The 26,477-nt window shown below is 34.7% G+C and overlaps 1 protein-coding gene across 1 annotated transcript; it reads left to right on the forward strand.

The window, feature by feature from the left end:
* Positions 1-26,107, forward strand: LOC150101630 (lactosylceramide 4-alpha-galactosyltransferase-like). The gene is made up of 3 exons (XM_090399864.1): positions 1-41; positions 4,381-4,502; positions 25,224-26,107. The coding sequence occupies exons 1-3, from the start codon at positions 1-3 to the stop codon at positions 26,105-26,107; spliced, it is 1,047 nt and encodes a 348-aa protein (XP_090255990.1).
* Positions 26,108-26,477: the final 370 nt, after the last annotated feature.

The raw sequence follows: 26,477 nt of genomic DNA on the forward strand, positions 1-26,477 counted from the left end.
ATGGATGAATTCAGAAAAGGAGCGTCATGGCTTTGCTCACGGTAAGTCACCCTTTAGTAATTTTCTAAGTTTTTATAATAGAGCCACAGCTGAGTTGGATAAAGAGAATGGCTACAGAAAGATAGTGTTTGATTTTGCAAAGGCGTTTGACAGGATACCACATGGAAGTTTGATTTTGTTGCGCAAACTGCAACAAATGGAAATGGATATGAACTGTTGATATAGATAAAATGGAAGCTGATGGACAAATATACGTGGGTTGTCTGAAAGGTTCTCGACCGCAAACATAAATGGCAACACTATCGGCAAAATGTTTTTTTCTAAATTGGTACATCTGTCATAAGCATCGATGTGAAATTGCAAGTCATTCTATCAAGTAGTATTTTTATACAGCTTTCTGAAGAAAAAGTGTTCAATCTATCCCTTGAAACGGATAAAATTAAGTATCGTGCGGTTATAAAATTCTTTGTAAAAGAAAGTTTAACGCCAAACGAAATTCATTCGAAGTTCATGAAAGTTTATGGGCACTCTTCACCTTCGTTTTCGACAATTAAGAAATGGGCTGCCGAGTTTAAACGCAGATATCCCAGCCTTTAAGATGATCCACGTGAAGGACGTCCAAAAAGTGTAACAACACCAGAAATCATTGATAAAGTGCATGATATGGTATTAGGTGAGCGGCGAGTCAAATTGCGTGAAATTGCTGAGAGACTATAGACATTTCATGAATATCTCTGAACAGTGCTTGGAGCGTTTTAACAAGAATAAAACTGATTCTGGGCATCGATTTATCACTATGGAAGAGATTAGGATTTACCAGTACACACCAGAATCCGAACAACAGTCAAAACACTGGACAGAAGTCAGTTGTTCAGCGCCAAAGAAGACAACGTCATGGCATCGGTGTTCTGGGATGCTAAAGGCATTTTATTTATTATCTTGAAAACGGTAAAACAATAACCCGGGAATATTATTCCGATCTTTTAACAATACGAGACGAAACAAAGTTGTGAAAAAAGACCCGGTTTGCAGAAGAATAAAATCATCTTACATCAGGACAATGCACCTGCCCACAAATGTGTTTTGGCAATGGAAAAATTAAGGGATCTGCACTATGAATTGTTGGAACATCCACCCTATTCCCACGATTTGGGTTCCTCTGACTTCTGTCTCTTCTCAAAACTAAAACGTTTCCTCGCTGGTCAGCGTTTCTCTTCGAATCAAGAGGTGATTGCAGCTGTAGAGGAGTATTTTGCAGATCTTACCGAGAACCACTACAGGGACGGGATAATGGTGCTGGAGCATCGCTGGAATAAATGTATTAGTCTTAAGGGAGATTATGCTGAAAAATAAAAAATAACGTTGAAATTATAAATTCGTTTTTTCATTGTTAGGCCGAGAACGTTTCAGACCACCCACGTATATACAAATACATTGACGAAGCCCTTTTGGCCGAAAAGAGCTGGGATCGATTGCCGCCTTTGACGTGAGGAACCTTTCTCTGGTAGCTTTCGACCGAAGGTGAGTTAGGCGATCTCATACGGAAGTAGAGACCGGCTATCTTGCACCGGAAACTCGGATTTTTCGTCCCTCAGAACAGGCAAACTGGCCCAGGAAATACATTTACAGCCATGAATACTTACGACAAAATGGGGAAAAGATAGGGTCCTCACCACATGTCGTTATGCTCGTTGTTTACCATGAATCACGTCATGGTAGTTAACCTCCTGGAGAGGAGACGGCACTTGAATAAGATAGGATGGACAGATACCAAAAATTAGTATATGGAGATGCAGAATACCGGAAAAGGCAAGTGACTAGTGATGTGCCGTAGGGTTATGTGTGTGTGTGTGTGGACCACTCTTGTTTATTTTGAACACGACAGAGGAAAGAATTTGAAAGAATATTTTCAGCTATTTGCTGATAATGCAAAGTTCGGTAGTTTAATAGCTGATCAATGTGATGTAGAGCTTGCAGAATGATTTGAATAGACTGAAGGTATGGGAACAGCATAACGAATGTGAATTTAATGTGGAAAAATTCAAGGCTATTTACATTGAGATAATAAGGTTGCAAGCTATATACCACATGGATAGTGATTGTATTCCAGACAACTAATGAAGCTAGGAATTTATGGTGGTAGTAGATAGAGGTTTAGTTTAGAGGCACATTGCTAAGGTTGGCTATCATCACATATGATAATTTTGTTATTGAGGAATACACTAAGAAGCATAAGTAATAGAGTTATCATTATTTTTTTTTTATAAAGTCTTAATACGACCACATCTGGATTACTGTGCTTAGTACAGTTATTTGGATTTATTCGGAATGAGGAACTGGTGAAGCGGATTCACACGCGAGTGACCAAGATGGAGAATTGTCTGTGGAATGCTCCCATGAGGATAGATTGAAGATTTGTGAATTGCAATAGTTGGTAGATAGGCGAAAAGGTGGATATAATTGAAATATTTAAATTACTCCAAGTATTTTATAGAACTGATTCAAAGGAAATATTTCAGCACTTGGACAGAGGGAGAAGACAAAGCGTTCTTCACTGGAAATTGGATAAATGTGGTTAGGAAGGGCGTGAGGACTACATTTTTCACTCGGAAAATGACGCATGAATGGAATGTATTTCCAGAGTCAGTGGTAAGTGATTTATCTGTTAATGGATTCAAGGAGAGGCTCCATAGATATTGTCTGGATAGTTTGGATCTCCATGATGAGTCTTGGACTTCATTTCTATTCCCGTGCAGTAATATGAGGAGTGTATCATGAAAAGGATTGATAATCGCCATGAAGGATTTGAGGTATCTGACATGTCGTCTCATATATCCTGAAAGAAAAAAGAATAAATTATTACAATTTGATGAAACATCACGATCAATGGGTTCTTTCTTGTGGTTATATCAGTTACTTTAATATAAGTTTTGTTCTAGGTCTTTAGACCTAGAACAAAACTTATATTAAAGTCGTAATAGTAATGTGAATGTAAGTGCTTCGTCGTAATAGTAATGTGAATGTAAGATTTATTTCTGCTAGAATAACGAATCATTATTAGCCCACACGTACGACAAACAAAATACAAGTAACAGACACCCGAGGAAAAACGATAAATTTAAAAATATTCATTGTGCTTATGTAATGGAATTTTGCAATAATATGAATGATGTTTGAAATTCCAATTATGTTATACAAACAATAACTATAGTTAAGATGTGGTTATCACTTTTATTTATTTTCATACTCCTAAAGCATAAGTGCATTATCTGAAATCGAAATCACGATTCAGGAAGTATTTAAGAGAATAAAGTATTGATTTAAGTGTTTTAGTCTAATGAGAAATCCCATTATAAATAATTATAACGTCATGTTATAATTATTTATAATATGTCCTCGGAATTAAACTCGTTAATTCAGAGCCACTCACGAATAGTACTCACAGAAAAATACAGATGAACAAAGTAGAAATTTGTTTATTCTTAATTTCCATCTGTTTCAGGTGACGTCACAATTTACTGTTTAACCTAAAACGTCGTCTATGAGGCTATAAATCTGGTTTATATTAGCATGCTAGTAGTAAGTAAATAACTATGATGAAAATTAATTCGAAAAATAAATAAAACAAGGCTACCTTTTATCTTTTCGCAGTATTTGGCTACTGATAAATGAGAAAAACAACGAATAAAAAGCACTACATCACAGCACAACCACACGTGGTTAAATCATACACGTACGAAGTAACAGATGTCTAATTTACATTTGAATCAAACTCACATTCTCTGAATTTGCATTCAGAGGTTTGTAATGCGAATCACAACAGAGCGCAAATATGAGAATAATCCGACCAATATTTTTCCTGACAACTGGAAATGTATTATGCTTTCTTCTACTTTTCATTTATTTTTCGGAAAATCGCCGTAAGTAACACTTTAATACTATTTGTGCATTTTAATATTATTTATAAAGAGTGTGTTGGTTCCCATTTCGTTAGTTAAGCTTTCATAGGTGTGTTTACCAGTTGAGGGGTTTATGGATTTGGTTTCTCGAAGCACAAAGTTCGGAAATGTTGCTAAGGAGAAGATACCGTTAATGCTATTATGTTAAGAAAAACGAATTCACACGACAAGGGATGTTGAAACTCAAATAATAGGTGATATTTATAAAATTATTCTATAGTGTTAATAACATGTTAACACGGTATTTTATTAAAATGGCCACTTAGTATATAACTTGTTATTAAGTACAGAAAACATATTTAATAAGGAGATAAGGAGAAGCTGAATAATAGATGATACCCTTCACCAAATCAGAATCAACATTCCGATTTTTGTTGTGTAACATTTTTAATTATATTTATTTCCATTTTTTATTTTTCAGGAGAAACACTAATAATGGTGAAGATAATATATTTTTCTTCTACGATGCCACTTGTACCATAGATATTTTGGGAAACGTCTGGAAATGTTCACGACACATACTGATTGCCTCAGATATTATCAGTAAAATAAACACAGTTTACCCAAATATTTTTCTAAACTTTTGAGGAAAAGAAGAGTTTGGAAGGACACGCCACTGAGAGAATGGTTTTCAAACTCTAAGTCGGAAAGTAACCCATATAAAGTTGCACATCTTAGCGATGCATTGACGTTTACAATAGTATGGAAGTTTGTTGATATATTTTTGGATTTAGATGTGTGCGTGTATATACACATATAATCGCGCGCGCACACACAGACACACCCAATCCACATGCGCGAGCGTTAGTTTAATATGAAGGTCTGTTTGAAATCGTACCTGAAATGTAACGTGAAATTGATACATTACACACATAACGCTCTATTCGGATTCATTTCTCTTCTCAATGATATTGTTTGGTTTTTAATGAGCCATTTAGTTTGTTAGTTTGTTTTTTTGCAATAAATATTGCAAACTGTCCGAAATATCTGTAATAATCACAAAATTTCTATAGAAAGTGCAATGAATGAGACATTACTGTCTAATACTTGTAAACCTGAAGCTATCTTCAGAGCATTTTCCAAAGTGTATATTACTAATGCTACTATATAAACAATAAATAAACAATATTATTTATTATAATAAATAATATTGTTTAATTACTCTCTTTTGTGGTATCCAATCATACAAATAAATATTTCTTAAATAATCCTGGATGTGTTTTCAGCACTTTAACATTTATGACAAAAGTTGATTGTTTTATTTTAAATTAAGGCCTAAGCAAATAAGGCTATCAGGCATGTATTCTGCGTGTTTCATTCAGGCCGGTTTGCATTGTTTACGCAATGAAAAACGAGAGATTCTACAAATGAGAGAAATGCCATCTCTTTTTATGAGGTTCACTCACTTTCAGTTAACAACGTTTTTACGACGTTCTAACAGATGGCATTCGAAACCAGCCATTAGAAAAAGGAAATCTACTAGAAGCCTTGAAGGAGTCTACTGTGATATCCAAGAGTTTTTTAATCTGTTACTGAATATCAAATAAAACATTTGATTGTATATGCAAAACTGTAACAGTCACATTTTGTTTTTCTTTACAAAATAGTCAATAAAGAAATTTTGTTGATAATATTTCACTGGGATTAAGTGCATGTGTCCTTCTGTTCGGTTCGTCTGCATAGTAAAATAAAAACCCTTGCGCTTCAGCAGAAAACTAGCTGACTCACCTTCCTATTCTTTACAGCAATGGAAATTGTTATTAACGAGTGAGGTAAGGAGGTTCTTTATATACGTGAAGTTTCGTTTCAAGTATAAAAAGCAAGATGAGCTTTATGAACAGCAATGAAGACTTGATTTCTAAATGTCGGATTTTTCTGGAATATATTAAATATTTATAAAATGTGTTAATGTATCGAATATCTAAGAAATAATGTATAATAGCGGAGATTTCGTTATGAATTTTTTGGTTTTTATTTTATTTTATTTATTATTATTTTTGAGTTTTCTAAATTTTGGGAGAATTTTTTATTTCATCCTCAATTACACTGTCATGGTCGAATTTCAGCTAAGATAGATAGACCCTCCAACACAGAGAGGAGTCTCTAATGCCATAACATGGTCTCGACCTATCCCTTCATACCATCATTATCAGTCGCGCTCCAAGAACGATGCTAGTCTAGAAAACCTAGCTGATCGTCAACTCCCCCCCCCCCCCCTCCAAATGCCTTATCTCATTAGTTCAGTCCAGTATATTATCTGGAGGTTGGCTTGTGGGACTATTTACTGCCGTACTCTGGAAAATGAAGGGTAATCTGGATTTCCATTATGTGTATGTCACGCCTTTGAATGCCATCATTTACACTCCATGTCCGAAAATGCGCCTATTTGCACATCTACACATTCATACGATTTACATTTCTTTCTTTCTTTTTTTTTTGCATGATACAATGTTGCTCTTCAGATAGATACGAGTTTACGACCTAAATGGGTGAGCAAAATAAAAAAAAAAACATTTTAAGATACATTTCTTAGGATCGCTTATCAGTAAGGATCGCTTACTGTTTTTCCATTAACAAAAAATTAGCAATATTTTTCCCTATAATTTTTAAATCATAACTTTTAGTGACATTTTTATATATTCCTATTCTAGCCGGAAAGTTATGGTAATTCTCTGACAAGCTGTAACTAATGATAGTTGACATATTTTAGTTAGGAAGTTTATATAGTTTGTTGGTGCAGTAATATACACTGCTCAAAACAAGTAGCAGCTATTTTGTAAATTATAAAGTTATAAAAATAATTTACAAATGTAACACATTTATTTTAAGATATTCTTAATATACAACAATGTACAACACGCAACTGCGTACAAAATCATGTTAAGACTTGTCGAAACGTGTCTTAGCAGTATTAACATGTGGGGGGGAAGAGTATAAAAGAGTGGCCTGTTGCGCTCACTTCCACAGCGCATAATTATCACTTCAATCGTAAACTTGTGTCGCTTACTACTCACTATTTTGTTAAAAATGGCAGAGCAACATGATATCCTGGAATCCATGGCTTGGAGAGTCATTGGTCGATTAGAAGTTGGACAAATGCAGAAAGTTGTCGCTCAAGCGTGTCGTGTCGGTCGTGTATCTCAAAACGAATTTTCGCGACTTTGGAACCGCTTTCTGAAGACTGGAAATGCTTGCCAAAGACAAGATCAAGGTCGCCCATCAACAACAACTCCAACAGACGATCAGTATTTGTCATTACTTTCCAGAAGAATATGCCAATCCAATCGAACATGCCCGGGATGCTTTAGGTAGGCGCGTTTCTGCTCGACTGGTGCCACCACGATCTCTTCAAGAGCTCGAAATTTCTCTCGCAGAAGAGTGGGGGAAATATCCCACAAGAACCGTTTGATTATCTTATCGTTTGACTGTTAACGGAGACCATACGCCGTGTTAAAAATTAACAAAAGCGTTTTTGGCTATTCTTGTTAAAACTATTTCACGCTAAAATGTATAATTTGTTAAATTTGTAATAAATATCGATTATTTAAACAATATCTCATCAATTACACCCAATCCGTGAGTAAGAAATATTTATTCACGTATAAAGTACCCAACAGTTATATTTATTTGCAGAAATTTATAATTATCCGACAGAAACTAAAATATCTCCTAATTGTTTTGAGCAGTGTAATTTGCTAACGAGTAAACATTTCTATTTCCACCAGTGAGGGGCGCTTTTACAGTAGATTTTACGATTGCACATTTATAAAACAGATTCAACTTGAAACAGCAAGTGTGTTTTTATAATTCTCTATATGTTGGCTAATCGCAATTAAAAGGAACTTAATTGCGGTGAGTTGGTCTGTCGTGCTTGTTAAGGTAGCAAATTAATATTTTGCGATTTTTTTTATTTTATTTTTCACGTCAATTAAACATCTGTTCATTAGTGAGAGAGAAGAAAGTATGCTGAAGTCATAAAGAGTTAAATATTATTATAATATTTTATATTTATAAACAAACTGTTTATATAGCTTATATATGTTGTCAATTCATCCAATAGTACATATCGCCATTATCCTGTTTGTGTCATAGTTAGTAAAATGCAAATGAAACCGTTGCTTGAAAACAGACGGCATATAAATGGTATGAGTGTAAGGTTACTAAAATCATTAGTCATCGTTAGCCAGTAGTTGCGATAAACCAAATATCATGTGTCCAGAGAAAAACGAGAAATTTAAAGGTTAAAATTCCAAGTGTATTATACAAAAAACAGTTGCAGTTAGTGTAGTAAGAACTGTTACCATTTTTATTTATATAGTCATAACGAATTAGTGTAATATAGGAAAACGTATCCACGATTCAGGAAATATTTTAAGAAAACAAAATATCTATTACAGTGCTTTATTCTAACGAAGAATAATAGCCCAAAAAGACAGTAAATCCATGAACTATGTTGAAATAAATACAGAAAAAGTTGAAATCTGTCATACGGTTTTCGATTGATGCCGTCACAATTTTCTGTTTATTTATTAAAAAATATCCTCATCTAACTGTGAAATTGCGTTTTTATGTACGATGGCTGTTTGAAAATTTTTGGTAAAAAATAAATTAAACACATTTTTTCGGAAAAAAAAAACACCTTTATTTCTCAACATACTCTCCATCGAGGTCCACTCATTTGGTCCCGCGAGTATCCAATTTTTTCATCGCATCTAAAAAGTAGGATTTGTCAAACTGTGCAAAATAGTCATTGACAGTCTTGGTGACATACTCGTTCGAAGAAAATTTTTTCCTACCGAGCCAAATGTTTCAGTTTGGAAACAAGAAGTCGCACGGGGGCAAGTCCGAAGAATACGGTGGAGGCGGAACCAATTCGAACCTCAATTCAAGCCATTTTGTCATTGCGACGGCCGATGTGTGGAACGGTGCATTGTCTTGATAAAAGAGCAATTTTTTGATCGTGAATCTTAGCCGTTTTTTGTTCAGTCCTTCTTTTAAACGGTCTCAACTATAACGCATAATAGACCCATGTTATTGTCTTATCCTTTTCCAAATAGTCTATCATGATAATTTCTTGGGAATCTCGTATCACCTTCCTAGCTGACAAAATGGTCTTCGCTTTTTTTCGGTGCTCTTTCAGCGATGTTTTGACTGCTGCTTGGACTCAGATGTTTAGTGGTGGGGCAAATTTCGTCTACAGTCAAGAATCGACGCAAAAAGTCCTGGGAATTGCGATTAAACATCGCCAAAGGTTGCATTGAAATGTCATTTCGCATGTATTTTTGATCAACCATCAAAATCACGGCACCCATCGTCACACAACATTTTCATGTGCAATGTTTCGTGCAGGATATTATACACCCGTTCAATTGAGATGCCTACAATCTCAGCAATCTCACGCACTTTCACTCGGCAGTCTTCCATAACGATACCATGGAATTTGTCAATCATTTCCTTCGTAGTGACCTCAGTCGGGCATCCGGAGCGGCTTTATCTTTGATGGACTACTCTTTATTGATAAATAATAAAAAGACTATTAATTAAAAAAATAAATAGTCTTTAATGCTGGTGAAAAGTCCCCATGAACTGCATCTAACTTGGCTTTGATCTGCGCGAAAGGTTTGCACGAAACTCGTTTTTCTTCACTTTTATGAAAAATAAGAACACAAAGCCATTTTGTATATGATAGCTCATGATTTAATCTTATTTGTATTTGATTATTTTCATATATACTTGTGACAGCTTTTAGGATATTATTTGATATAAACCAAAGGGTCCGACAGGGATGTCCCCTCTCAGCAACTCTTTTTAATATCTACTTAAATGAAATAATAATAAAATGGAGTAACAATTTACATCAAGGAATTAAACTTTCACCTACAGTTAACTTAAATACTCTCCTCTTTGCAGACGACCAAATAATAATTACAAATTCTGAAGATAACTTACAGAAAGCTACTTTTGATCTAAATGAGATATCCGAAGATCATGGTATGATAATATCAACGGAAAAATCAAAAACTATGGCCTTTAAAGGACAAGATCCAGCAAGAACTAAAATAGTAATAGATAACAAGATCTTAGAACAGGTGAATTCATTTAACTACCTAGGATGTATGATCACTTATGAAAATGAAAAAGATATAAACATAAAAATTGCAAAATATTTAAAAATAACAGGAGTAATTAACTCTATATTTAAACCAAACCTAGTTCAAAAACAAACCAGGCTAAAAGTATACAATACATTAGCCCTACCGGTCTTAATGTATGGAAGCGAAATCTGGACAATAAAACAAAAAGACAAACAAAGATTAACAACAGCAAAAATGAAGTTTATGAGAAAAACTGCAAAGTATACCCTATTTGATCACAAAAGAAACGAAGATATTATGAATGAATTAAATCAAGAACCAGTAATTGAAAAAATTAAAAAATATAAACATAGATGGATGGAACACGTTCAAAGAATGAAAACAGAAAGATTACCAAAAGAAGCCTTAAAGTACAAGCCATTAGGAAAAAGAAAACCAGGACGTCCTCTTAAACGATTCAACGATGACTTCTAAGGCCGGAACAAGCCATACTAGGCCTAAATCCTTGATACGTATGATGATGATGACAAAGCCATTTTAAATGTTTGCCAAACAAGAATTACCCGTCGCACTTGGCTAACAGTTTGCCAGGGGTCATGAAAAAGATGATACAGCCAGACACTGGTATGAATGAACGAACTGTGTCGAAGTCTATTGGAAATTTAACAAACTTTTCAAGCAACCCTAATTATAAGAAAACGTGTTAGTTATAAGTAAACATATATTATAAAAAGTAATTAGAAATGTAAATGAAATAAGGCAAAGTACTATGTGGTTAGGAAATATTTTTTCGCCTGTAAGTGCATTTTTAGTTGGTGTTGATGATGCAAAATTGAGTAGGATAATAGCTAATCAAGGTAATGTAGAGCTTACATGATGATTCAAATAGGCTGTGTAAAAATTTAAGGCTATGTATTTTGAGGTAAAAAGGTCACAAGCTATATGCCACAGGGATAGTAATTGTATTCCAGGAAACTGATCAACATAGGCATTTATGGTGGTAGTAGATACAGTTGTAGTTTGGAGGCATACTGCTAAGAATGCATAAGTATCTCATATGATTACTCGGTTATTGAAGAACACACTAACAAGCAGAGGTAATGGAGTTGCCATTCTTTTTCATAAAGTCTTAATACGACCATATCTGGATTAGTGTGCTCGGGTGTGGACACCTGGGTTCGCAGAAATGAGGCAGTGGTGGAACGAATTCAGAAGCGAGTGACCGAAGATCGTGAATTGTCTGTGGAATTCTTCCAATAAGGTTGGATTGAGGGTTCGTAGATTAAACATTGGTTGATAGGCGAGAAATGGGGATATGATAGAATCATTTAAGTTACTTAAAGGATTTTATAGAACTGATTCAAAGGAAATATTTCAGTACTTGGCTAGAGGGGTAAGGATAAGAGATCTTTACTGGGAATTGGGTACGAATGTGGTTAGTAAGGGCGTGAGGACTAGATGTTTCGCTCGGAGAATGATGAATGAATGGAATGGGCTTCCAGAGTCAGTGGTAAGTGCTTTATCTGTTAATGGATTCAAGGAAAGATGCTATAGGTATTGCGTGGATAGCCAGGCTCTCCATGATGATTCTTGGATTTCATTTAGATGCCCGTGTAATAATAGTAAGATTGTGTTCTGAAAAGTTGGGATAATCATCATGGAGAAATTGAGGTTTCTGACATGTCTTCTTATATATCCTAAAAAAAAAAAAAGAACAAATTATTACATTACGATTAGGGACCACGAGAGGGCAGCATTTGTCCTCTCTTTATCGATTCCATATGCAATTAGTAATAGTCTTGGGAGAGTTATCTGTGATTGGCTACCGTGGAGCCTGAACTGCCTTCTCAGTCTCCAAAAGTTAGATATGGTAAAACGGCTTGCCTACTCATTATGAGGGAATAAAAGGCGTTACCTGATTTTTTTTTCTGTTTTTCTGATTAGAGATAGGGGTTAAAGGGTTTTAAGATATGTTCTTTCTTGTGGTTATATCAATTGCTGTAATATCGTTTTGGTCCTAGGTGTTTATCAGAACTTTCTAGTCCCCCCCCTCTCTCTCTCTTCGTAATAACAATATGCGTGTAAGATTAATTTCTCTAAAATGAATCATTATTAGCCAACATTTACGATAAACAAAATACCACAAACAGACATCCGAGGAAAAACAAAAAAAAATATTCATTGTGTTTATGTAACGGCATTTTGCAATAACATCAATGATGTTTGACATTCCAATTATATTCTACAAACAATACAATAACTGTGGTTACAATGTAGCTGGAACGTTTAGTTATTTTCATAATCGTAATGCATTTGTGCATTACAGGAACATGAAATCACGATTCAGGAAGTATTTTCAGAGAATAAAGTATTAGTGTAATGAAAAATCACATTATAAATAATTATAACATCATGTCGTCCTTGGAGTTAAACTCGTTAATTCGGAGCCACTTCACGAATAGTACTGACAGAAAAATACAGATGAACAAACTAGAAATCTGTCCTGTGTTTGTTAGGATAAAAATTTCCATCTGTTTCAGGTGACGTCACAATTTACTGTTTAACCTAAAACGTCGTCTATGAGGCTATAAATCTGGTTTATATTAGCATGCTAGTAGTAAGTAAATAACTATGATGAAAATTAATTCGAAAAATAAATAAAACAAGGCTACCTTTTATCTTTTCGCAGTATTTTGTTACTGATAAATGAGAAAAAACAACGAATAAAAAGCACTACATCACAGCACAACCACAAGTGGTTAAATCATACACGTACGAAGTAACAGATGGCTAATCTACATTTGAATCAAACTCACATTATCTGAATTTGCATTCAGAGGTTTATAGTGGAGTCACAACAGAGCGCAGATATGAAAATAATCCGACCAATATTTTTCCTGATAACTGGAAATGTATTATGCATACTTCTACTTTTCATTTATTTCTCGGAAAATCGCCGTAAGTAATACTTTACTACTATTTGTGCATTTTAATATTATTTAAAAAGATTGTGTTGGTTTCCATTTGTGTAGTTAAGCGTTTACGGGTGTGAATTACGGCTGAGGTGTTTATGACTACGGTTTCTCGAAGCACAAAGTTCGGAAATCCTGACATTAGTATTTTCTATTCAAATTTGCTCAGAAATTTAACAAACCTAATTCAATAAAGTCGTACTTCCTGTGCAATTTTTACCCTACTGTACACTTTTACTTGAGCGAGACGTTAGTACTACTGTACTACCAATCACTCATTGATAAAATAAACGGGACGTAACTTCAAGTGAAGATGAGCAGAATATGATTGAAATGCGATACCTTTTGCACATCTCGTGAGATGTGCCTAAATTGAGATTTCAATAGGAACAGAGAACAATTTCAGTACATAGGTATTCGTGTATTTCATTTTCAATTATTTATAAGCACTGTTCTATCAAATCTAATATCATCCAAAGAAAATAATAATTAATAATGAAACCAATCGTTTCTTTTTGTGCATCATAAATGATAACCGAGTGAATAACTAATAACTGTAATTTTACATGGAAATATTCCGAGTATGATTCAGAAAATCAGACGTGTGTTTCTGTCAGGCTTTGAGTGGATTATGTGAAAGCTGAATGGTTGCAGAGGAAAAATCAATGAAATCAGTTCCGTAATTATCAGTAAAATAATTCTCCTCTGAGACAGTAGCTGTTTGCAGACAGTAGGCTTTTTCATCCCTTTGAGTATTGCTGGGAAACATCAAGATAATCAACCAGATAATCTAATGGAAATGAAAGAAATTCATGAACTATGCTGTGGAGAAGATATTGTTAATGTTATTAGGTTAAGAAAATTGAATTCACATGACAAGGGATGTCAAAATTCAAATAATAGCTGATATTCATCAAATCGTTCTCTATTGTTAATAACGTGTTAACACGCTACTGTAAATAAAACTCCCACTTAGTATATAACTTGTTATTAAGTAGAGAAAAATATATTTAATAAGGAGATAAGGAGAAGCTGAATAATAGATGATACCCTTCACCAAATCAGAATCAACATTCCGATTTTTGTTGTGTAACTTTTTTACTATTTTTATTTCCATTTTTTATTTTATAGGAGAAACATATTTTTAATATATAAAGATAATATATTTTTCTTCTATGATACAACTTGCACCATAGATATTTTGGGAAACGTCTGGAAGGCGTTTTCTGAATTTGTGCAGTGGAATCCAAACACCCTAATATGGATGCAGCGATGTTCATGGCAAGTACGAGAGTGGTCTGAAACGTTTTCGGCCTAACAATGAAAAAACGAATTCACAATTTCAAAATTCTTTTTATTTTTCATCATAATCTCCCTTAAGACTAATACATTTATTCCAGCGATGCTTAAGCGCCATTATCTTCTGGTGTCCTTCAAACACACACTTTTTTTTCATAGCTTATACATATTTTATTCTATATTCATATTCTAAAGACTATGGGAATTGTTAGAGTATAATAGAGTCTAGGTGGCAGCGTTTAGGCTTTTCTGAATAATTTAATTATATGCTGGTGTCCCTCAAACACACACTTTTTTCCCCATAGCTGATGCATATTTTATTCATAATTCATCCGAATATTTTGATTTGTCTAAAATTAAGATCTTAAAGTTCATTAAATAAATAAATAAACAAATCGTGTGTGAATTCACTGTGATTTCAAAAGTGATCTTACTTAAATATGCATAACACATCAACGACACTGTTTGTTCTTTTCAGTTTACAAATTTATTTCACAGATATTACTTACATTTCTTTCCAGAATGGGACATCTCGGAACTATCGAGGTTTTCTGAATATTCCAAATTGCTGATTTTAAACATATATTCACAGCACAAAACACACAAACACAAGATCTGCAATGCAGTTGACTCTTTTTTCATTATAGGTTACTGGAGCATTTCGTTTTTCCTTCACTAATGGGTATTTTTTTTCTTTTTTCACACACTTCTGGAGTTTCTTTGCTTACCAAGAACTTTTCTATGTAGTCTAGAAATTCTAATGATAATTTAAATATACTTACCGTCTTTCCAGAATGACTCTTCTTAATGCGAATAGATATAATCCAAAATTAGTTGAATTAAAGCATATATCCATACCACAGCACAACACACACACAAGCTTGTAAGAAATAACTTTTCTTTCAAGCTTATGTGTAAAGAAATTTCTGTAAATAACCTGAAAAGCTATTTGACTTTTGTTCCATTGGATTTTCTGTCCGTTTGGTAGTCCTTTAATTCCTTCACCTTGGGGTAATACTATGTTTTTATTCCCACGGTGGTGAGTGTAAGCTCAAACTGCCTTTTCCTGACTAATATATCTGCCAGCATTCGGTAATTTCGCATCTCTCAATGTGGATTTTTTTATACGGTTCTATTTTTTTCCAAATGATTGGTTGTTTTTCTATTTTACTTTTAAAATTCAGTTAACTACATATTATTACCAGAATAAATGAGTAAAATAAATAAATAATTGTCTGTATCAAGTTATTTTCCTCAATTGTAGATATTTCATGTGTTATCTTAACCTGACTCATTTCTTGTCACAATTTGTTGTATCTAAAGTGAGAAATCGCATGTTTAGGTTGGAACTCTTCGTTCCCATGGGTAATTGTTACTGTAGTAATTAATGCTTACATTTTATTTTTTTTTAAAACCAATACATATAAATCTAATAAGAATAACTGAGAAAAAAAATAACTGATTTTCCTTCTGTGACTATTAATTTTACCTTCCATTCCTTGTGCTTTTAATCTATTTCTGTAACTGAAATTTATTTTATTTATTTATTTTTCTTTAGCATTAGCAAGGTAGGTAACGGATATTGAGAAAAACAAGGTTTTGAACTCACCATAAGTGTGTTATTTTAGAAATTTGTTTGTTTTTTACCAAGCACAACAAATAAATAGTTATTTCTTATTATTTCAAATGAATATTAGCTCAGTAGTATTCTGTACATTGTAATTAGTTTAATTTCCATGTTACCAATCTAAAGTTTTAAATTATTTCCAATAATTTAAAACTTTAGATTATATAATATGTTTACATGAGAGTACAATGTCTACTCCCTTTTAATGTTTTGTGCGGTGTGTTCTTATGATGACACCATCATTCTATTACAGATTATCATGTTCTGGGTTTGAGTATGTGAACGAAATGTTTACAGATAACTCAAACAAGGTCAGTAGGTAGCATTAGACAATTTTCTAATCACCAAATCCTTACAGTCACACTTTAATTCCAAACGATGATCAAATATACTAGTCTGCTGGAGACATCTAAAGATATTGTCACCATTTAATTCATTTGTACTTTACTCATTTCCAAAGACACAATTACATTATTAACTATCATATCTGTATTTTTTAAGAGTTTGGGAAATGTGATGGGTTTAACTGTCTACTGTCTCTCTGTAAAATAACCAAGTTCTAACACTCGTACTTTTAGTACAAGTTTTTTTTCTCTAGTCTGGTGGAGGTATTTACAGATATAGTAACAAATTGTCAATCTTCAGGTGAAACTTCTTCATTCAAATTCCAGCTATTAATTTAATACCTGATTCCTTTTACTTGCAACAGTTGACACAGTTTCCTGAAATATTTGAGGGCTTGAATGAACAAATGAGACGTTTAATTCACTGAGTGGATTTTCAAAAATAAATAAATAAATAAAGATTAAGAAAGAAAAGTCTCTGGTTAGTTTGTGGCAAGAAATTTCACAAGAAAAAGAAATTTAAGTAACACCATATATATATATATATATATATATATATATATATATATGGTGTTACTTAAATTTCTTTTTAAGTAACACCATATATATATATATATATATATATATGATCTTACTTAAAATTGCAAAACGCATCAATGACACCCTTTTGTTCATTTTAATTTATACATTTTATTTGAGTGAAATAATATTTACAATGTATTTACTGAATCTAACATACAGAAAATAAATAAAGTGAAAAATACAATCTTATTTTTTAGTCCTTAATCTACTTATTGTTAATTTTGTGCTGTTGTTCAAAGGTTCTTCCCATGGTAGTAAATTTGCCATCATGTGGTGTTTAAAAACGTGACTCTCATCTGCAAGTTTCTTCATTTGTGATTGTTGGGAATTTGTTACTGTAGTAAAATTAAGGATCACATTTTTATTTTTTGAAATCAATACGTATATTTCTGAGCATTATTAAAAGCACAGAAACGTTCACTATGTTTTCAAAAGCATATAAAAATACACATTATGTTTTCACATTTTGGGCATTCAATTTTATTTTAATCAAGAACAGGTCTCACTGTTAACCTCGTTAATGTTATTGATTTTTCTCTTCCTTTGGTGAGCAATATTTGAAATTTGCATGTTGATTCTCTCATCCAATTTCTAAGTTTGTCCAGAGTTGTGAACAAATTTCCCACTTCAGCTGATGGTTATATTTTATTAACCAAGAATTCTGCTTTTTAACTCTTTCAGGTAATTCTTTCAAACTACAAGGTGATTTTGTCAATGCATATCTTACAATAATTCAATCAGAAATACAAATTTCTTTAGGAAATAAATTTGAAGTCTTATTCAAAAGAAATTGTACATCACTTATACCAATGATAACCAAAAATTCGTATAGTTTACACCAATGTAGATTTTGCATATTCCTTTTCCTTTATTCTTCTTCTTACATTATTTCATTTGGCACCACAAATAAATAGTTATTTATTATAATAATTATTATTATTTCATTGATTATTAGCTCTACTCTCATATTTTATGTTAACTTTCTGTTACAAAATTCTGAATAATTAGAACTTTTCACAAAGAAACTTTCAAAGAATTTTGTGGTTCACCCATTATTTTTATATTACCAGACACAAAAACGCCACAACACAATACAGCAGCTGCAGTGAATGAATGATTACCTTAAGTCCAAAGTCACTCAACTCTATGGGTTTTTCTTATAGTACTGTTTACCCTTAATGCCCTATACTGACCGTTCCTTCAAAAATGAACCTTTTGCGCAGATGACTCAACAACATGTTTTTGCATGCTGCTATTGGATATCCTGTTGATGTGTTTTTATCTTACTTTGTGTGTGGAAAGGTAAAATTTGTATTTGTGTTATCTGGAGAGTACAAACAATTTTTCTATACCAAACCTTAAGAGTTAAGTCACGTTTTTGGGTTAAATTATCTGCTATTGCTCTGTAAAATCAGCAAATTCTAACAGTTTAAATTTTCGATTATATGAACGAATGATTTCAGATAACTCAAACAATGCCAATAGGTAGCATTAGACAATTTCTAAAATAATAAATTACATGGATATCAGTTTTCACCACTTTCCCCCCATTTCTGGCATTAATTCACAGTAGTGATTTTTTTAGAATAATTAAACAGAATTGCATTAAGGAATGAAGTTATGGATTTAAATATAAAATTCTAATCAGAATAACTGAGTAAAATATTCACTGTGGAAAAACACAACAACAAAAGCACACATCTTTGTTCATTTAAGTTTACAAATGCATATTTTTTTGCTGAAATACTATTTACAAGTATACTCACTGAGGAAAATTCGAAACATGAAATGACCTAAAAATATTTCACAATATTTAGTTTACACTCTAACATTTTCCAAAGAGTTCAAGAAAGAAAATTTTCATTACTCACTGTTTCTTGGTTACATTACATCAAAATAGCTGGTCATGCAAAAGAGTTTTTAAATCAGATACCATGGAAACCTCGCTTCCATACATTTGATATTGTGTTAGTCTGGAAATGACACCATGCCTCCCTAAACTTTCTGTGTATTCTTTTGTCAGCAAATATACAAAAACAGTTTTTGTAAAATGTTCCTAAATGTCCCAAAATAAAGAATCTTTATCGAATTGGATAAAATCTTGAAGGTGTAATTTTACCACTGATGAATTTAAATGATTAGCAATAATTTTCCACATGATACGAATAGCTGGTAATTCAGTTTCCAAAAATAGTAAATGATTAACAATGTCATACATTTTTAGTGAAAATCTCTCAGCATCTTCACAACTAATAGAGAAAACTTTACTTCCATCAGCTCCTGTATCATCAAGTATTAGTTCCCCATCTTGGCATTTCAGAATATAACACTCACCGAGGTGTATTTCATAGTCAACTGTTCTTTGCAAGTAGACAAGGATATCAGACCACTTCCTGTGTAACTTTTCCCAAGTGGTCCTGGAAAAATACATCACAATGCACATGCCTTCTAAAATAATACCCATAAATTATTTAAAATAAAGAGCCAATTTGGCTCTTTATTATAATATTTTCTTTTAATTTTAAATAGTTTATGGCTGCACCTTTTTGACAATTGGTATACCAGAGTATATAAATTCTTTTCGCTATAGCCTTAGTATTATTTTGGTCTAGCTACTCACTGATGAGATCTCAATAAAGATCAAAACTGGTGTGGGTAGTGACCTCCCACCATAATGTATAACATCATACATCTCCTAGGAGATGGGTTTTACATTATGGAAAATAGTAAGAATTACGATCAGAACTTTCTCCACCTTTGCTATGAGTTGCCCTAGTTTGTACTACATAATTGGACTACGTGGTTTTGCTAACGCTAGTAGTCGCCAATACTTTTACAGTTACTATATTTGGCATGAAACTCTTTTATTCCAAACTTTGAGTTTCTTATTCGGTTTTGAAACAATGTGGGATTTAATATCCCCTTAATTTAAATAATGTTTACATCACCAAAATGAAGCCTATTGGCTCTTTATTTTAAATAATTTATGGGTGCACCTTTTTGATAACTCGTATAGCAGAGTATATAATTTCTTTTCGCTATACCCTTAGTATTATTATTATCCAATTGATATCGAATTATGGTGCATTTATTATATTATGTATGTTGAAGATCATGCAACAATGCAAAAATAATGAGCCAATTTAAAATAAAAAACGGTAAGCGTTTTTTTTTTCTTTTCTTACATTGAAGATATGGAACAGCAGCCAAACGAAATAATGTTTGAAGAAGTATATCGGGAATTTATCATAATAGGCCAGTTGCTCAACAAAAATTGGCCAGGAAAGGTGAAACTTTATGATACGTTTATCACAGTACGTGTCACAGATGTTGATGCGGAGATTATGGAAGATCAGTCAGAATCGGCAAACCCCATATTTCTGATTTTCAAGAAGTTCGCATATGCAAAAAGCGGAGAACAACAGATGAACCTCTCAAAGACAACATAATGGAACACCACGATCATGTTTCGGACTTCACTGCTTTTCCCAGAGAAAAGGTTCCTCCGATTATATTACAAGAGAAGCAGAGTTAGGCAGCTTTAAGATCAACAATGTCCAACCTACACATTGGCTATGTAAAGGCCAAAAATGTGGACGAAGGAATAAAGACATGTCCACCAACGGTGACAGACTATAGGCGACTAACAAAAGAAATGGACAATAGAGGTATACAGTACCATACCTTTTCGCTCAGCTAAGAGAAAAATTTAAAAGTGGTCCTCTCTGGCGTCTGTGAAGACATTGATATAGAAGATATAGTTGCTGATCTTAACTTGCAGGATTTACCTCCTGTTAAGGTTAGAAGAATGCACAGATCCAACAAATCTCCCATGCCGTTAGTCCTCGTTGAGATACGTAACATATATAAAAATATCTACAACTTGAAAACAATCTGCGGGCTCATTGTCACACGAGAGCCACTCCAAAAAAGGGCATCTTCTGGGCAGTGCCATAGGTGTCAAAAGTTTGGTCACGCCCAGAAATTATGTAAAGCTGAATTTAAATGCTTGAAATTGAGGCAAGCCACCTAACCAATATCTGCACAAAGCGAAAAACAACCCCAGCTAAATGTGACAACTGTGGTGGCCCCCATCCTGTCAACTACAAGGGATGCATTCAGCATCTTAAAAATAGACAGATGGAAACAGCCAAACAGTCCTCTTCCTCTAGTACAAGAACACCAGAGGCCCATGCACCACAACCAGAGGCTTGGCATCCACAGTTAGAGACCTTCAAAGATAGAGTCAACCAAAAGCAAACAAGAAGTTATGCTGATGTGGCCCATACACAAATCTGACAGCTGTTATTACAGCCTCTCTAGCTAACATGCTACACGACTTCAGCTTGTCAAACCCTTCAGCAACCTCCACCAAAAGATTTCTCCGTGAAACACAAGTCATCCTTACAGCACTCATTGATGAGTAGAAACAAACTTATTCCAGCCTCTTTGCAGATCATTGCATGGAATGCGAATGGCCTAAGAAACAAAATCCTGGAGCTGCAAGAATTTACTAACAGATATCAACCAGATGTTATTTTAATCATCGAATCTCATCTAAGACCTCAGATAACCCTAAAATAAGGCGTTACTGTCTATACAGAAATGATAGACTGGTTTACAGAGGGGTGGCACTGCCATCTTCATTAAGAACTACATCAAGAACAACTCTGTGAACAACCCTCCAACCACTAATCTTGAGATCACGGGCATGGAGGTGTTCACGAGTTTGGCTGGCAGACTGAAAATCTACTCTGCTTACAATCCACCCATAAAAACTCTATTACACTCTGACTTAAACGCCATCTTATGTGTCAGAGAACCTGCCATTAAGCCGGGGATCTGAACTCCAAGCACCCTGCATGGAATTGCAGATCCACCAACAAGAACGGTTGCATCCTTTCCAACTTCATAGGATCACACAATGCTGTTGTAGCAGGACCCACTGAACCAAGTGATCTTAGTACGTTTGAAACCGCAGACATCCTGGATATAGCTATCCTGCGGGACATTAATCTTCAATACAGCCTAAGATCATTAAATGAGTTGTCACTGATCACAACGCAATACTACTTCAGATAGGAAGACAAGAATACCTGTCTCCTCCACTTCACCCTTATATATCGTGGGAAAGATTGTCGGAAGTATTCAGGGATAGTATTGGCCCTGTTGTTCACATTCATACAAAAGATGACATAGAATCTGCAGTTACAAGCCTCTCCCAACTAATTAACTTCGCCATGACGGAAGCCACACTCTGCAATTCTGTCCACAAGCCTGGTCGTCTGCCTGAAGACATTATGAACTTGATCAGGGAGAAAAATAGAGCCAAGAAAAGATTTTGTAATACTCGTCGGCCACAAGATAAAACAAATCTAAATAGACTTACTGGGGCTGTGAGAGATGCACTCAAGGCACACCGAGACCATCTATGGGAAGAAAAGTTAGCCTCTATCTCACTTACTGATCAGTTTGTCTGGAAATTACTAAGAAACATCAAAAACAAAGGCAAATCACTTCCCCCAATAATCTCCGACCAGGGCCTTGTATACACTGATGCGGACAAGGAGAAGGCCATGGCAAGAAATTTGGAAGAACAGCGCAAACCCGCATATGGAAAGCTAGATTTTAACCACATATATAAAATTCACAGACAGGTTAGACACGTACTAAAACTCCCAGATACGAGTGCTGACAATATTGCACCCACATCCCCTGTTGAATTACATAATGTTATTTAAAAAAAAAAACTAAAGAATAATATAGCTCCTGGACCAGATGGCATCTCTAAGGGTGACCAAGCTGTTGGCTCGAAAAGCTTTAGTGCACCTGACCAATATAACAAATGCAATCTTAACACTTCACTATTTTCCTTCCACCTGGAAACTGGCTGATGTAATCCGCATTCATAAGCCAGGCAAGGACCTACACCTACCGCAAAATTATCATCCAATCAGTCTTATCTCTAATCTGGGTAAGGTTGCGGAGAAGGTCATCCTCTCACGACTCCAAACCTCAGTAAATGACCTAAAAATCCTCCCTAAAGAACAGTTTGGTTTTCGGCAACACCATAGTACTACCCAGCAAATTGTTGAATTGTTGAATACATCACCACCAGCTATAACTGGCACCAGTGCACAGGAGCTGTTTTCCTAGACCTATCCAAAGCATTTGACAAAATCTGGCATTTTGGACTCCTACACAAACTTATCTCACCCGGTATCTCACTGAAAATGGTCCATCAAATCCATTCATATCTTCAGAATTGGTTAGTACAAGTCAAAATCAACGGTTCTACCGCATCCCAGCGCCATATCTTTGCTGGAGTGCCGAAGGGATCCCTACTAGCTCCATTGCTGTTTTCTATATACAAGTCGGACATTCCACACAATCCGATGTCTTCCATCTTGGCCCTGTATGTTGATGATACAGTAATACTAACCAGATCTCTCCGACCCCACTTCGTTACTAGAAAGATTCAAGTAAACCTTATAAAGCAGGAGGGTTGGTTCTCCAAATGGAGATTGGAAGACAACCCCCCAAAAAGCTCAGCCATTCTTTTCTCGAAAAGGCCAATATCTCCTGCAGGAGATGTGTTACCATTCAATACTAAGATTCCCTGGCAGACAGAAACAAAATACCTGGGCGTGATTCTCGACAAAAAGCTATCATTCAACCAACACACCAAGTCTAGGTGCGCACAGGCATCTAAAGCAATTACTCAGATCGATCCGCTAATTAATAGAAATAGCAAGCTAAGCAACAGAATCAAATTGCAACTATACCAGATGACGATTCGTCCTATAATCACCTATGCATCTCCAGCCTGGAGCCATACCTCTAATACTAACATTATCAAAATACAGCGAGTACAGAACAAGTGCTTGAGAATGATTCTGAACGCCCCATGGTATGCTAGAAACAATCAACTTCATACAGATACAAATATTCCCTATATTTTCTCTTTCCTACAATCCTTAGCATCTAAGTTCTTCCTAAAGATGTCCATACATCCCACTGATTTGGTTCAGCAAGCTGCAGCATACGAGACAACAGACATATTCAAACATAGAACACCAAAAGCTATATTAACTTCCTGTAGCGATTCATAATCTCCATGCTCAATCGGCGAGCGAATTTCCCATAAATTTTACCCACACTGTAACCGCAAGAAATAGCGGAGAATATGAAAAGCACCTTCCTTCACCCCTAAAGTTATAAATGTCAATTGTCCTTAGTATTATTTTGGTGTAGCTACTCACTGATGAGATCTCAATAAATATCGAAACAGGTGTGTGTGTGGGGGGGGGCTGTCTCTGAGAGGCTCTACTTGGGGATAGATTTTTGCCTGTCTCTGAGTGGGGCCACCGCTGAGATTATGGCTCTGCGTAGTGGTGGGGTGAGCCTGCCACTGGGTAGAGCCTATGCTGAGAAGTTCTTCTCGGTGGCGGGGTGAGCGTGTCGAGTGGAACAACGCGGATTTGGGCGATCTTTCGGGACCGTCTTATTTTTAGAGAAGTTCTTATCGGTGGCTGGGTGAGCCTCTCATTGAGTGGAACAACGCGGAGTTGGGAGATCTTTCGGGACCGTCTTATTTTTAGAGCCCGTTTCGCTTATTCAAAGATCGAAACTGTTCTGGGTAGTGACCTCCCACCATAATATATAACATCATACATCTCCTAGGAGATGGGTTTTATATTATGGAAAACACTAAGAATAGCGATCAGAATTCTCCACCTCTGCTACGAGTTGCCCTAGTTTGTACTACGTACTTGTACTACGTGCTTTAGCCTTACACTGGTACTCACCGATACTTTTACAGTTGCTATATTCGTCATGAAACTCTTTGATTCCGATCTTTGAGTTTCTTATTCCGTTTTTAAACAATGTGGGATTTAATATCCCCTTAATTTAAATAATGTTTTCATCGCCAAAATGAAGCCTATTGGCTTTTTATTTTAAATACATTTGTGTATATTTCCGATGACGTCACAATTTACTGTTTACCGTGAAACAAAATATTATCATCGAACTGTGAAGTTGTGTTTATATGCACGTGTTAGTTATAAGTAAGCATCTGTATTATAAAAATAATTAAAAAAGTTATAAGTAAGCATCTGTATTATAAAAATAATTAAAAATGTACACGAAATACGGCAAAGTACTATGTGGTTAGGAAATATGTTTTCCTTTTTTTCACATTACATTTTCATTGCTGGAAAATGGCGAAAATTTGTATAAAAATAACTTTTTATTAAGTTTTATTTTTTTATTAATTTTTATTTTATTATAAAAAAAGCTCATTATTTTACTATTTATACTTACCTTTTCTTTTTCTTTTACAGGAGAAACCCTAATCGACTTTAAGAAGATAATGCACTTGTCTTCTACAAAACCAGTTACCATATATTTCTTGGAAACTTCTGGAAGCCGTTTTCTGAATGGTCGTCAAACGTGTGCAGTGGAGTCCGCAGCTAAACACAATCCCAATATGGAGGTGAGAGTGTTCATGACAAGTAACGACATTCAAGCATCAGATCTTATGAAGAAAATAAACAAAGTTTACCCAAATGTGTTTTTCCAGACCCTTGACGCAAAGAAGATGTTGGAGGACACTCCAGTGAGAGAATGGTTCTCAAACTCTAACTGGGAAAGTGGACCATATAAAGTTGCACATCTTAGTGATGCATTGAGGTTGACAATACTGTGGAAATTCGGCGGTATTTATCTGGATTTAGATGTAGTGGTTTTTAAGCCATTAGATGGAATAAGAAACACAGTCATAAGAGAAGATGAGACTGTTGTAGGAAATTCGGTCATTTTTTTAGATCGCCACCACAGTTATTTGGAAAAATGCCTTCACGAATTTACCGAAACTTACAGGAGTGATCTATGGGCATATAATGGACCAGACCTCATGGTTCGGGTTTTAAAATCACATTGTGGAGTGGAGCGGATTACGGACGCAAAAGAAAACAAGTGCAATATTACAATCCTTAATCCGGAGGCAACATTTCCGGTTCACTGGACGGAAGAACAGAGGTATATGAATAAATCAGAAGCAGAAAATGTTATTATGGCGTTCAGTAAAAGTTTCCTTATTCATGTCTGGAATAGCCATAATAATAGAAAACCAGTATGGATCGGAGAAGGTTGTGCTTATGAAAGAGCTGCAAAGGATCATTGTCCAGTCATGTATGAATATGCGAATAACATTGGGATGTTTTAAGTACTAAAAATAAAATAATAAAAAACTTTACAAATGATTTTGAGTAAACCCGTTACATAGCTAATTTCTTTTAAGGAGCTTGTGTGTTATCATTTCACTTAAGAATATTTGTGGCAAAATAAATCGATGCTCTTACAAGTGAAATTTTTATTTTTTTTTAAAGACTACCAAATGTGTTGTTTATATTTCTTCAATTTTAGCCTAGTTTTCAGCGAATAGAAACTTCTCAGTTACCCACATTCTGTAAAACCCACATTCTGTGCACGGGTTTTACTTCTACACGCGCACGCACGCACGCGCGCACGCACGCACGCACACACACGCACGCACACACGCACACGCGCGCGCACACACACACACACACACACAC

This window comes from Typopeltis vanoorti, chromosome 11, assembly GCF_054136105.1.
Source record: "Typopeltis vanoorti isolate ZY-2024b chromosome 11, IOZ_Tvanoo_1.0, whole genome shotgun sequence".
Lineage (NCBI taxonomy): Eukaryota > Metazoa > Arthropoda > Arachnida > Uropygi > Thelyphonidae > Typopeltis > Typopeltis vanoorti.

What these genes read in the sequence shown, in the direction of transcription:
- LOC150101630 (XM_090399864.1), top strand. Translation starts at nt 1, where the DNA reads ATGGATGAATTCAGAAAAGGAGCGTCATGGCTTTGCTCACG. An exon ending in GCGTCATGGCTTTGCTCACG is followed by an intron (nt 42 to 4,380) that starts GTAAGTCACCCT and finishes TTTATTTTTCAG; the next exon opens with GAGAAACACTAATAATGGTG. An exon ending in GATTGCCTCAGATATTATCA is followed by an intron (nt 4,503 to 25,223) that starts GTAAAATAAACA and finishes TTTCTTTTACAG; the next exon opens with GAGAAACCCTAATCGACTTT.